The sequence below is a fragment of the Stegostoma tigrinum genome, chromosome 17, assembly GCF_030684315.1.
Source record: "Stegostoma tigrinum isolate sSteTig4 chromosome 17, sSteTig4.hap1, whole genome shotgun sequence".
Taxonomy (NCBI): Eukaryota; Metazoa; Chordata; class Chondrichthyes; order Orectolobiformes; family Stegostomatidae; genus Stegostoma; species Stegostoma tigrinum.
In genome coordinates this window covers 35095201-35110227 of record NC_081370.1, presented here as the reverse complement: position 1 = coordinate 35110227, position 15027 = coordinate 35095201, and the positions used below count along the sequence as shown (strand labels likewise).

The 15027-nt window shown below is 44.8% G+C and overlaps 1 protein-coding gene across 1 annotated transcript in view; it reads right to left on the bottom strand.

The window, feature by feature from the left end:
• deaf1 (DEAF1 transcription factor) overlaps nt 1–15027 on the bottom strand; it is a 93059-nt gene that overhangs the window by 44514 nt on the left and 33518 nt on the right. Inside the window, exons 7-8 of the mRNA XM_059652068.1 lie at nt 13091–13217; nt 11605–11733 (exon numbers count right to left, since the gene is read on the bottom strand). Of these exons, the coding sequence (XP_059508051.1) occupies nt 11605–11733; nt 13091–13217 (256 nt within the window). The remainder of the gene's footprint in view (nt 1–11604; nt 11734–13090; nt 13218–15027) is intronic.

Sequence of the window (15027 nt, the reverse complement as noted above, 5' to 3'; positions counted from 1 at the left end):
CCCACCTCCTTAACCTGTCCATCTTCCCTGGACTGACCTATCCCCTCCCTACCTCCCCGCCTATACTCTCCTCTCCACCTATCTTCTTTTCTCTCCATCTTCGATCCGCCTCCCCCTCTCTCCCTATTTATTCCAGAACCCTCTCCCCATCTCCCTTTTCTGATGAAGGGTCTAGGCCCGAAACGTCAGCTTTTGTGCTCCTGAGATGCTGCTTGGCCTGCTGTGTTCATCCAGCTTCACACTTGGTTATCTTCGATTCTCCAGCATCTGCAGTTCCCATTATCTCTTGCTTGAATCAAATGGCTAGTTCATTTATTCATTCATGGGATGTGGGTGTCACTGGCTAGGCCATCTTTTAATGCCCATCCCTAATTACCCAGGGGGCAGTTAAGTATCAACCACATTGCTGTGTGCCTACAGTCACGTACCAGACCAGGTAAGGATGGCAGTTTCCTTCCCTAAAGGACATTAGTGAACGAGGTATGTTTTTCTGGTAATTGGCAATGGACACATGGTCATCGTTAGACTCTTAATTATACCATCTTCAAACCTGGGTTCCCAGAACATTACCTGGGTCTCTGGACTAACAGTCTAGCGATAATACTACTAGGCCATCACATCCCTTGTTCCATGTTATAAATTCTATGTAACCACTTTAAAAATAGAAATTTAATACAATTATAACATTTATTCTGCATTCAAATGTTCTATTTAAATATTCCTCACACAAATCTATCTCCATACTACAAAGGAAAATACACAAGGTAGAAACATTATTATTCGTACTATATGTTGTCATATTTTAGTTTTGAATCTGGCCTACTGGAATGACTCAATATTTCTGGCTTTCTAATGCATTTTTGCCAATAGGAAAAGGGAGCTGGTGTTTGTTTAAATAATCATTCACCTCAGTTACTCTGGGCAATCTCCATGGACCAATGATTCATTTGACTGTGTAGTAGATGCCATCACCAATCCAGTTGATCAGAGGGTGGGAGTTCTGTAGGGAGTAATTCACCTCCTGTCTTCCCAAAGACTGTCCACCATCTACAAGGCTCAAATCAGGAATGTGATTAAATATTCTCCACTTACCTGAATAAATGTGGTCTCAATCAGGACAAAGCAATCTGCTAGTTTCAAAATTCACTCCCCCCACCACTATCAAACATTTATTATCACTGTTTATATCACCACTGATTGCAGCATAGCTAATTAACAAATCACTGTCCAACAAAGAGCTCAATTTTTGTTAATATCTCTATCCTCATCTGTAACATGAGTTTTGTACAATTCCCTGGATTTCCTAATGTTGAATATTTACTTCAAACTATAGGATCACACATTTCAAATTTCAGAGAGTTCACACTTGCAGGAAATGGCAGGTGCGAAGCTGTCAGCCCACAGATGACAACTATAGGACTTGTGCAGACCCAGGGATCAGATAATCTGTTTAAATTAGAGGCTACAACATGACTGTCATTACATCCTCCACAGGGATTGGAATGTGCCAGCCTATGAATTGCACAAGGGCTTTTGTTTTCCATATCTCTCCCAATTATTCTGTAGAATATGGGAAGACTGCGGAGGTAAAAAAGATGAGTTTCCTGCATCACTCAAAATAGTCACAGGTGAGGATCTGGGTGGTTGATTGTAAGGAAACTCTACAATTCTTGCACTGTTTCTATGAATCTGTGGCTTCTGCCTGCACGACAATTAATATTCAATCTTGAACTTATCTTGTATAAATTTGAACTCATACATTATGCTTAAAATTTAACTTGAAACAATATTTTAAACTTACATTTTCCATTTCCTTAGTGATCTTACAACTAGCACAAATATGAGAAAGGAAGTGTGAACAAAATAGGCAGACATAACTACTAGGAAGGCTGTAAAAACAAAACTGCCAAATCATCAGGTCCATCCCAACCAGGTCATTTTCACTGAACAATCAGCCCCATCCACCTCCGTCAACCGACATCAGCCCCTCCCCCAGCCACCCTAAGCTGCTTCTCACCTGTACAACCCACCTACCAATATATTCACACCTTCAGCCTCAGACAATCCAGTTTTAAGGAAAGACAACTGTCTGTGTGGAGTTTGCACATTCTCTGTGTCTGTGTGGGTTTCCTCTGGGTGCTCTGGTTTTCTCCCACAGTCTAAAGATGTGCAGGCTGGTGGATTGGCCATGCTAAATTATCCATAGTTCTCAGGGATATGTAGATTAGGTGGGTTTGGGGAATGGGTCTGTGTGGGATGCTCTGAGGGTCAGTGTGGACTTGTTGGGTCGGACAGCCTATTTCCACACTGTAAAGATTCTATGGATATGGATGCAATGTTTTCTTCTCAACCTGTTGTTTTCCACTCATTAATAGCTCCCTGAAGAGCATTTTACCAACAGGTATCTCCAGCAAAATCCTAGCTGCTGCTAACTGTTTCACTTCAGAAACTAGAGGATACTTATTCAAATATACCATTTAGTGTGCACACTGTCTCTTTAATTACCATTCATAATAGATTACTAACTACCCTGCTTTCTGCATTTGTCTTAGAACAGTGCCTTGAAATTGTCAGTCATCGGTCATCAGAATGCAATTGTATCTTTGGACATAGAAAACATCAGTTGCATTCTTACCCCGCAACTGAGACGGAATTACACATGGAACAAGAGGTTCGCTAAATCGTTCAGATTGATGGGAGTTCATGCATATTAAGCAACTTTATCAGCTATCAACGACTTTATTGATGCCAGGCCAGTAGATAAATTCAAGTATCAATATTTTGTTTCTTTTCTGCACTCATGTGGCCTGTGCGTACATGGTTAATATGCATATATATATATATATCTTGATTTAAGAGCTAATGGAATATCTTTGTTCTCAGGTGGATTCATAAATCTACTAAGAGAAGCAGGAATCTGTGACGCAAGTTTATATTTTATTTCAAATCACACCCTTGGATCTTCACAGATTGTTGTTGAAGTGCATGTGAGAGGTTTTAATGCACCATTTCCCACAGTTTGTGATTGGTATGCGCTATGAATTACTTGCCAAACAGGTACAGGGGGATCTATTGTATTACAAAAACTAAATAAGTTCCCTTTCTATGGTGGAGCAGTTTTCTTAAGCTTAAAAAGAGCTTTAAGACCAAATGCTTGTCTTGGCTAGGCTTGCCATCCTATAATAGACATAATCAGAGACCTTTCTGGAATGCATCTACTTTAAAGGTGGGAAGCTTGGAGGGAGCATAACATTGAAGAATACATTTGTTGGATGATAAAGCGTACTTGAGAGATTGAATGATATGTTGGTAATCTTCCTACCTATGCACGTTGTATGTTCACAGGGGAAATCTTAAAGAATAAATTGAAATAAAAAGTTGATGAAGCTAAGGCCTCATTGTCTTATGATATGGATACCTTTTGTAGATCATCGATTTTGGTAGGACCAGGTCTTGTACTATTTGAAGATTATTTTGATCCAAAGAAGTTAATTTGGCTTGTATTAATATTACACCTTTTGCATTGGAAACAAGACCACGCTGTTTGTCTGAGCTGATGAAGGTGTATCATGCTCATTCTATTCTTCTGAGAACTGTAATGGTATCTATAATACAGATAACCTGACAGATTCTCCAAGCTACAATCCATAAATTCTTAGAATATATCCTGGCCAATGGGTAATCTGAGAAAAAGAGGTCCACCGGAACATATTCTACAAGTTGGCAGTTCCTGGGACTCTTGGGAAAGATTCTTGGCATCAAACCTGAAAAATGTTTAGAGTCTGAGAACTTGAGATTAACATCTTGCAAGGAGGAATCTTGTCTGGACACAGCTGCAGTAACTGGTATAGAACATAGAAAAGTACAGCACAGTACAGGCCCTTCTGCCCACGACATTGTGCTGTGGAATAATCCTAATCCAAAAATAAAATAACCTAACCTACATTCCCCTCAATTCACTGCTGTCCATGTGCATGTCCAGCAGTTGCTTAAATGTCGCTAATGACTCCGCTTCCACGACTACCACTGGCAAACTATTCCATGTGCTCACAACTCTCTGGGTGAAGAACCTCCCTCTGGTGTCTCCTCTATACCTTCCTCCTGACACCTTAAAACTGCGATGCCTCGTTGCAGTCAATCCTGCCCTGGGGAAAAGTCTTTGGCTATCGACTCTATCCATGCCTCTCCTTACCTTGTACAGCTTGATCAGGTCACCTCTCTTCCTCCTTCTCTCCAGAGAGAAAAGTCCGAGCTCAGTCAACCTCTCCTCATAAGACAAGCCCTCTAGTCCAGGCAGCATCCTGGTAAACCTCCTTTGCACCCTCTCCAAAGCCTCCACATCTTTCCTACGATAGGGCGACCAGAACTGGACACAATATTCCAAGTGTGGTCTCACCAGGGTTTTGTAGAGCTGCAGCATAACCTCGCGGCTCTTAAACTCGATCCCCCTGTTAATGAAAGCCAAAACACCATATGCTTTCTTAACAACCTTATCCACCTGGGTGGCAACTTTGAGGGAGGTATGCACTTGAACACCAAGATCCCGCTGTTCCTCCACACTGCCAAGAATCCTGCCTTTAATCCTATATTCAGCATTTAAGTTTGACCTTCCAAAATGCATCACTTCGCATTTATCCAGGTTGAACTCCATCTGCCATTTCTCAGCCCAGCTCTGCAATTCTGTCAATGTCTCGCTGAAGCCTGCGATAGCCCTCGATACTATCAATGGCACCTCCAACCTTTGTGTCATCAGCAAACGTACTAACCCACCCCCCAACCAAGTCATTCATAAAAACTACAAACAGCATAGGCCCAAGAACAGAGCCCTGTGGGACACCACTCAGCAGTGACCTCCAGGCAGAATCAGTATGATTCTTAGCTTTGTCAATGATGGAAATAGCCAAACACCAAGCACTGGTAAGGTCTGTTTAATGTACAAAAAATGTTTTTTTAATTTTTTAATTGTATTTTGCTGAATTTTGTTCTCAGGTTGATTGCATTACATTGGAACTGTCCTTTACAAAAATGCCCTTAAACAGTTTCACTTTTAAAAACTGTTTCTTGCTTCACTACAGCTATACCATTCAAACTTAGTTGCTTAAATGTAGCTTCAGCTCTGAGCTCGGAGAGATGAAGAATGATCGTTAAGAAAATAAGTTTTGAAACTGTCACTTCACTACCAACTTGCTTCTAGTATCACTGTGCTTCCATGAAGGCAACCATGATGTAATTACCTGCTTCGTGGTTTTCTTTGTTAGCTGAGATAATATATACCACAAAAAGCTGGGTTCATATTGAGTAAGATATCTGGAAGTTTAATTTACTTATTTTATACATTCAGCAGATGTGGGCTTCACTGGATGAGCCCACATTTATTGCCCACCCCTAACTGACCTCATGAAAGTACTGGTTAACTGCCTTCTTGAAGTGCTGCAATCCTTTTGGGGTTGATAGACCCACAATGCTGCTTATGCGGTGGTATTCCAGGATTTTGATTCAGCAACAGCAAAGCAATGGCAATACATTTGCAAGTCAGAATGGTGAATGACTTGGAAATAACCTTGCAGCTGGTGGTGCCCTTGTCTTCTTAGACTGTATCAGTTGTGAGTTTGAAAGGTGCGTTGAAGGAGATTTGGTGTGTTTCTGCAATACATCTTGTAGATGATAATATACTGCAGATGTGCGTCACTGGTGAAGGTAGTGAAAGTTTGTGAACGTGGTGCCAACCAAGCAGGCTGTGTTGTCCTGGATAGAATCAAGTTTCTTGAATATTTTTGGAGCTGCACACATCCAGATAACATTCCTGGCTTGTGCCTTTAGGTTTTGGGGATTTGGGAAATGCATTACCTCTGCATGCTTGCCTCTGATCTATTTGGGTAGCCACTGTATTTTTATGGTTGGACCAGTTCAGACTCTGGTAAATAGTAACCCCCAGGATGTTGACAGTGAGATATTCAGCAATGGTCATGTCACTGAATGTAAAATCCAAGAGTTAGATTCTTTCTTGTTGGAGATGGTCATTGTGTTGCACTTGAGTTGTATGATAGCTACTTGTTACTTATCAGTACAAGCTTGGATATGGTCAACTAACTGAACTACTAACTAATAGTCTCACACAGGTTCATAGATATTTTCTAATCAGTCAGAGTTGTTATTACATGCCTCTGGAGCAGGCAGGACTTGAAGCCAGACTTCCTGACTCATACTACAGAACCACAAACGCATAGAGTCTAGGTTATATGGAGATAACAAGGTGTAGAGCTGGACGAACACAGCAGGCCAAGCAGCATCGGAGGAGCACAACAGCTGACGTTTCGGGCCTGGACCCATCATCAGAAATGGGCAAGGGGAAGGGGGTTCTGAAATAAATAGGGAGAGAGGGGGAGGTGGATCAAAGATGGATAGTGGAGAAGATAGGTGGAGAGGGGACAGACAAGTCAAAAAGGTGGGGATGGAGCCAGTAAAGGTGAGTGTAGGCGGGAAGATAGGGAGGAGATAGGTCAGTCCAGGGAGGACGGACAGGTCAAGGGGGTGGGATGAGGTTAGTAGGTAGAAAACGGGGGTGCAACTTGAGGTGGGAGGAGGGGATAGGTGAGAGGAAGAACAGGTTAGGGAGGCAGGGACGAGCTGGACTGGTTTGGGGATGCGGTGGGGGAAGGGGAGATTTTGAAGCTTGTGAAGTCCACATTGACACCATTGAGCTGCAGGGTTCCCAAGCGGAATATGAGTTGCTGTTCCTGTAACTTTTCGGGTGGCATCGTTGTGGCACTGCAGGAGGCCCAGGATGGACATGTCATCTGAGGAATGGGAGGGGGAGTTGAAATGGTTCACGACTGGGAGGTGCAGTTGTTTATTGCGAACCGAGCGCAGGTGTTCTGCAAAGCAGTCCCCAAGCCTCCACTTGGTTTCCCCAATGTAGAGGAGGCCACAACGGGAACAGCGGATGCAGTATACCACATTAGCAGATGTGCAAGTGAACCTCCACTTGATGTGGAAAGTTGTCTTGGGGCCTGGGCTGGGGGTGAGGGACAAGGTGTGGGGGCAGTTATCATCTTGCGGTTGCAGCGAAAAGCGCTGGGTGTGGTGGGTCTGGAGGGGAGTGTGGAGCTGACAAGGGAGCCACGGCGAGAGTGGCCTCCGGAAAGCAGAATGGGAAAAATGTCTTTGGTGGTGGGGTCGGATTGCAGATGGTAAAGTGTCGGAGGATGATGCGTTGGATCTAGAGTTTGGTGGGGTGGTATGTGAGGATGAGGGGGATTCTGTTTTGGTTGTTATTGCGGGGACGGGATGTGAGGGATGAGTTGTGGGAAATGTGGGAGACACGGTCAAGGGCGTTCTCAACCACTGTGGGGGAGAAGTTGCGGTCCTTGAAAAACGTAGACATCTGAGATGCATGGGAGTGGAATGCCTCATCCAGGGAGCAGATGCAGCAGAGGTGAAGGAATTAGGAATAGGGGATGGAATGTTTGCAGGAAGGTGGGTGGGAAGAGGTGTATTCTAGGTAGCTGTGGGAGTCGGTGGGCTTGATATAGATATTGATTTCTAGGTGGTTGCTCGAAATGTAGAGAGAGGTCCAGGAAGGTGAGAGAGGCATTAGAGATGGTCCAGGTGAACTTAAGGTTGGGGTGGAAGGTGTTGAAGTGGATGAACTGCACCTCCCAGTTGCAAACCATTTCACCTTCCCTTCGCATTCGTCAGACGACATGCCCATCCTGGGCCTCCTGCAGTGCCACAACGATGCCACCCGAAGGTTGCAGGAACAGCAACTCATATTCCGCTTGGGAACCCTGCAGCCCAATGGTATCAATGTGGATTTCACAAGCTTCAAAATCTTCCCTTCCCCTATCGTATCCCAAAACCAGCCCAGCTCGTCCCTGCCTCCCTAACCTGTTCTTCCCCTCACCTATCCCCTCCTCCCACCTCAAGCCGCATCTCCATTTCTGACCTACTAACCTCATCCCGACCCCTTGACCTGTCTGTCCTCCCTGGACTGACCTATCTCCTCCCTACCTCCCCACCTACACTCACCTTTACTGGCTCCATCCCCGCCTCTTTGACTTGTCTGTCCCCTCTCCACCTATCTTCTCCTCTATCCATCTTGAATCCGCTTCCCCCCCCCCTCCCTATTTCTTTCAGAACCCCCTTCCCCTTGCCCATTTCTGATGATGGGTCCAGGCCCAAAACATCAGCTTTCCTGCTCCTCTGATGCTGCTTGGCATGCTGTGTTCATCCAGCTCTACACCTTATCTCGGATTCTCCAGCATCTGCAGTTCCTATTATCTCAGTCTAGGTCATATGTTTACTTAGATTATTGTTATTTTATTTATATAATTGACTGGCTGACTGACAGACTGACTAGCAAGCTATCTGCTAATGGACTAACTGCCAACTCCTAGTATGTAAAGACCAACTACAAACTAATGAAGTGTGCAGAGAATAAGATACAGGCATTTTATGCCAGACCATTGCATGGCATCTAGCTGTCTTAAAGGTATAGAGCCTTTTCTAGATCTGTGTCATAATACAACACGCTTTAAGTATAGGAGTGAACTGTACAGAGCAGAAAGCCTCCAAAGTCCATTGCTGGATTGCTCAGAATTCCTCAACCCTTTGGGTGTGGCATGTAGGCCCCAACATCCCAGAGATTAACAAAAATCAATTAGCTTTCCTGTTGATCACAATAAAGTGACTATTGCTTGAAAGCTCTTCTATAGACACCGCACAATACTCTAGTCATGATATTTTTCAAGGTCAATTGGACAGCTCACCCTCACTACTGAAGTCACACAGCAAATATCAAGCTTTGGAAGCGTCATGTGAAGCCTGAGTTCAGTGTTAACCGCAGCTTTCAGGGCATTGTGACAGGAATGAGGAATGAATAGGGAGGCAGTAGAACAACATTCAGAGATAATGGGAACTGCAGATGCTGGAGATTCCAAGATAATAAAATGTGAGGCTGGATGAACACAGCAGGCCAAGCAGCATCTCAGGAGCACAAAAGCTGACGTTTCGGGCCTAGACCCTTCATCAGAGAGGGGGATGGGGGGAGGGAACTGGAATAAATAGGGAGAGAGGGGGAGGCGGACCGAAGATGGAGAGTAAAGAAGATAGGTGGAGAGGGTGTAGGTGGGGAGGTAGGGAGGGGATAGGTCAGTCCAGGGAAGACGGACAGGTCAAGGAGGTGGGATGAGGTTAGTAGGTAGCTGGGGGTGCGGCTTGGGGTGGGAGGAAGGGATGGGTGAGAGGAAGAACCGGTTAGGGAGGCAGAGACAGGTTGGACTGGTTTTGGGATGCAGTGGGTGGGGGGGAAGAGCTGGGCTGGTTGTGTGGTGCAGTGGGGGGAGGGGATGAACTGGGCTGGTTTAGGGATGCAGTAGGGGAAGGGGAGATTTTGAAACTGGTGAAGTCCACATTGATACCATATGGCTGCAGGGTTCCCAGGCGGAATATGAGTTGCTGTTCCTGCAACCTTCGGGTGGCATCATTGTGGCAGTGCAGGAGGCCCATGATGGACATGTCATCAGGAGAATGGGAGGGGGAGTGGAAATGGTTTGCGACTGGGAGGTGCAGTTGTTTGTTGCGAACTGAGCGGAGGTGTTCTGCAAAGCGGTCCCCAAGCCTCCGCTTGGTTTCCCCAATGTAGAGGAAGCCGCACTGGGTACAGTGGATGCAGTATACCACATTGGCAGATGTGCAGGTGAACCTCTGCTTAATGTGGAATGTCATCTTGGGGCCTGGGATGGGGGTGAGGGAGGAGGTGTGGGGACAAGTGTAGCATTTCCTGCGGTTGCAGGGGAAGGTGCCGGGTGTGGTGGGGTTGGAGGGCAGTGTGGAGCGAACAAGGGAGTCACGGAGAGAGTGGTCTCTCCGGAAAGCAGACAGGGGAGGGGATGGAAAAATGTCTTGGGTGGTGGGGTCGGATTGTAAATGGCGGAAGTGTCGGAGGATAATGCGTTGTATCCGGAGGTTGGTAGGGTGGTGTGTGAGAACGAGGGGGATCCTCTTGGGGCGGTTGTGGCGGGGGCGGGGTGTGAGGGATGTGTCGCGGGAAATGCGGGAGACGCGGTCAAGGGCGTTCTCGATCACCGTGGGGGGAAAGTTGCGGTCCTTAGAACTTGGACATCTGGGATGTGCGGGAGTGGAATGTCTTATCGTGGGAGCAGATGCGGCGGAGGCGGAGGAATTGGGAATAGGGGATGGAATTTTTGCAGGAGGGTGGGTGGGAGGAGGTGTATTCTAGGTAGCTGTGGGAGTCGGTGGGCTTGAAATGGACATCAGTTACAAGCTGGTTGCCTGAGATGGAGACTGAGAGGTCCAGGAAGGTGAGGGATGTGCTGGAGATGGCCCAGGTGAACTGAAGGTTGGGGTGGAAGGTGTTGGTGAAGTGGATGAACTGTTCGAGCTCCTCTGGGGAGCAAGAGGCGGCGCCGATACAGTCATCAATGTACCGGAGGAAGAGGTGGGGTTTGGGGCCTGTGTAGGTGCGGAAGAGGAACATTCTGTGGCTTTTACGCACATGCAGTGCAAGACAGGGTTTAGCTTGAAAAAAACCTTAAGAAAAAGTCAGAGACTTAGCAAAGGGCTAAGAGCAATTGTGTCATGTAAATGAACAATCCAGAACATGACTTGAATCTCAGTTAGCTTGTATGCAATGAGGACATTATTTAAATAACTGAAAATGAAATTCACACAAAGTTGTGGACAAGAACTACATATGCTCAAAGGCAAATAATGATGTTTATATTGAAACAGTAAAACCAAATATGGTGCACCATATCCTAGTGTCTACTGTATCAAACAAGCAATCCTGAGATCATTATTTCAAACCTAACAAAGCACTTGATGGATCAGGAATCCAGGGACTGTAAATGCTATCCCCACACCCTAAAGAAAAAACTATAGCTGAACCCTGATCTGCAAATATTGGCCATTGGACTGGATGAACTGAAAACTAAGCTGAGTATGATGAGCACTTGAGCCATATGGTATCAATGTGGATGCAGCCATATGGTATCAATGTGGACTTCACCAGTTTCAAAATCTCCCCTTCCCCTACTGCATCCCTAAATCAGCCTAGTTCGTCCCCTCCCCCCCCTGCACCACACAACCAGCCCAGCTCTTCCCCCCCACCCACTGCATCCCAAAACCAGTCCAACCTGTCTCTGCCTCCCTAACTGGTTCTTCCTCTCACCCATCCCTTCCTCCCACACCAAGCCGCACCCCCAGCTACCTACTAACCTCATCCCACCTCCTTGACCTGTCCGTCTTCCCTGGACTGACCTATCCCCTCCCTACCTCCCCACCTATACTCTCTCCACCTATCTTCTTTACTCTCCATCTTCGGTCCACCTCCCCCTCTCTCTCTATTTATTCCAGCTCCCTCTCCCCATCCCCCTCTCTGATGAAGGGTCTAGGCCCAAAACGTCAGCTTTTGTGCTCCTGGGATGCTGCTTGGCCTGCTGTGTTCATCCAGCCTCACATTTTATTATCTTGGAATTCTCCAGCATCTGCAGTTCCTATTATCTCTGGTTTGAACAACCAGCATTTTGAGCTATGCAACCTTCTATCAAATTTTTAAATTACATTACTGGTGACTGTATTTACCTGCTGGATTAGTGAAGACATCTCCCTGTGTGGCACTGTCTGAAATAATAGCAGTGGCATCTGCTGCAGATGTTCGTTCAAATGCCAGAGTTCCAGAAGGAGTGATTTGCCCAGCGGGTGTCATTGTAACTGGAAAACAAACAGTTTTTTTAAAGTATAGGACTCTCATCAATCTCCAACTCCCTCATTTAAGTGTGTTAAATTGTAATTCAATACAGGCTGACATTGACCTGATGATTTCTAAAGTTAATATAGAAATGAATCAATAATTTCCTCCTGTCCTATCTCAACAATAACAGCTAAGCCATGCTTCCAGAATCACTGACAGCCTTCATTATCTCTCCTGCAAGGCTATTCTCCAACAGGACACACACAGTGAGTTCCACCAGCCTATTTTACCAGGTTATCATTCACAGAGAGTTGCAGTTTGCCATTGTTGAGTTGGTCAGTTGCAACTGGGATGAAGATGAAAATTCCAATAAATTACACTTCTCTTGGTCACTGGAAGGTGAAATTCTCTTCTTCTTCTATACACAACAACAATACAACTTCCACCTTTAAATGTAGAATGTAAAATGCGCGAAGTGTCTCACCAAAGAAACAAAATTTAGGACTGTCTCCCATAAGAAAATATTGGGACCAATGAGAAAAAGCTTTCAAAATGATAGGTTTTACAGTGAGTCTTAAAGGGGAAAGGGCAAGGTAGAGGGACAGAGACATTTAGAGAGGAAATTCCAGAGTTTAGGACACGGGCAGGGGATGGCATGGCAAATCAATAATAGAAGGATGAAAATGGGAGGTGCTCTGGAGGCCAGAAGTGGTAGAGCACAGAGATTTCAGAGGCTTGTATGGCTGCAGGAAATCACAACAGCAGAGCCAGGCAAGGCCATAGAGACACTTGAACATAAGAATGACGATTTTAAAAATGAGCCATCAGTGGACCAAGAACAAAAGTAACAGCCACCCCAAGAACACAATACGACTTCTCAATGTGCCTCCTCCCAAACAACATGCACTATCTAGGGTCAGATAGGAGGTAACCACAAAGAAATCTGCACTTCATCATGAGTACTCACCTTTGAACATTAAGGCAATGAAAGCAGAGGAAACAGATAGTCAAGCAAATTAAGTTTTAACAGATACTGAAATCAATAAGGTAGCACCATTCTGTACAGATGATTATATTTTGCATTTTCCTGGAGGTCAAGATAATCTGAGATTACTCTTCCAATCACCAAAGTAGAAAACTGCTGGACAAACAATGAATGCTGTAGATATCAGCCTCTATACACCCTGACTGGGCTACAGTTACATAAAAGTTGACAATCCAACTGCCTCTCCCATGCTATGCTCTCCACTGAAAATTATTTTAGAGTCTATAAGAACCCCATTGCCCTCCCAATTCATTCCCCACCCCTGCACCACAAACCCCAATCCCCGAATTTAAGATGGTAGTCATATACTTTTGTCATGTCTTATGACATACAGGTTGTTCCAGTTGTTGCTGGCAGTAAAGTGATGTTCTTGGGAGATTCCTTCTTGACCGGAGTTGTACTTTGTTCATTTTCTTTTTTGCGTCTCTTGTAAGGGACAAAGAGCCTGACTGGACCGGTCTGTGCACAAAAGCAATGGACACTGATTATAGCCTGCATCCACTCTCCAGTGTCGACAACATGTTTCTCTTCCTGTCATAGCATTTTACAACATCACCTTTAAACAGTGAAGATCAACAGCAGAAAGCATCAAATGTGAATAGTAAAACCTCTCAAAACTGCATTGTTCCCCTTATACCACCCCAACAAAGCACTCCGAATCGCAGGTACTAAATTCCTCGTAGCTTTATTCAGAAGGGAGGTGAGACTAATTTAAGTCTCTGACAACAGCACCTCAGGACTCGCTGACTAAAGGTGCCCTGTTGCATAGGTAGCTTACCATTAGATTGTCACTCTCAACTTTTCACTCCGTCCCAACAACTGAACTACCATTTGGAATGCCCCCGATACTATGAGATACTCCACCTGATAAATGGCACACCCCACTATAACATGGTTAGTAAAGTCCAACGTTGGAAATTATCACTTGGATACCGGTGGGATCCAGACAATACTGGAACTACTACTGTTCTCCACTCATTTTTAGTCTGGTTTGAAGTCACTGGGAATTTATATCAGCCTTGATGTAAAATTAGAATCTCACCCCACCCTGTTGTATTTCTTCCCAGAAGCTACATTGGGATAATAGTATCAGAAAACTTTGCGCTTGAAGTCTGTGAACTGGGATCTAAGCAGAAATTTCTCCTACTGGTCCTGTACCAACCTAATTCCCTTAAAGGAAAGTAAAGCATGTTAATTCCAAGATTAGGCTCTGACACTGTGTCTGTAACTCTTTAAAAGACAACCATATCCCACCAATCTTTTAGACTACAGTGGAAGACTTGAGAAACGGTCAATATGTGAAGTATGTAATGGGAAAGATAGCTTTTTACTTGGTCTGACCTCCATGTGACTCTAGTCCTGCCCCTACACAGGGTAGCCTACATATGACTCTTGTGTTGTCCCTACTTGATCTGACCTACACCTGACTGTAGCAACAGTGTGTGTTTGATGTTTACGACCCTCTGAAGTGGTTGGGCTGCCACAGCCATTAGGTAGAGATAACAAATTCAGTTTTACCAGTAACACCCACAACCCCAAGAAAAAACACCAAATGAACATATTCATCCAAATGGTACTTGTGATCATAGGCACTACTTTCAATTAAAACTTAGCCAAACAATTCTTAACAATTTGTATAAAGATACTTCTAACAGAGACAGAATCTGGCTGGTGGTTTCCAGATGACTGAGGTAGAGTGCCTGGTCCACCAGTCCAGTACAACCAGATTCTTGGTGGTTAGTTACATTTATAGGTTGCCTTTGACTCTGGAAAAAATGGGCCTCTAACAGATTACCTGTCTATTTCAAGAGCAGCTCAAAGGCTTAGGACAGTCTAAAAACTCAGCGTGGATTTTATTGCATCATTGAGCTCTAAATGTGAGCTCAAAGTACAGGTGCCCCCTTCTGGTCACATCCATTGCACAGGGTTCATTAAGACTAAGGGAAGAGAACATTTAAATAGCTCCACAGAGGCCAGTATTCCATCATCAAGTCGCCCTTTATGAGGTCCACCTGGCCAACCTCATTACAATCACTACAAACGATAAATGCATTTTGAGAAAGGAGGTACATTCAATGTAGCCTATGATATGACTCCTGGTTGCCTTTATTTTGAGGGTGCTGCACAGCAGCAAATAGCATGAATGGTTGTAACACAGTGCAGAGACCTTAAATAAGAAATAAACAACAGCCATTGCAGAAAATACCCATGAGCGCATTCATGAATCTCTAAGAAATGACTGCAGCTCATGCCTACTGTATTGTGGCAC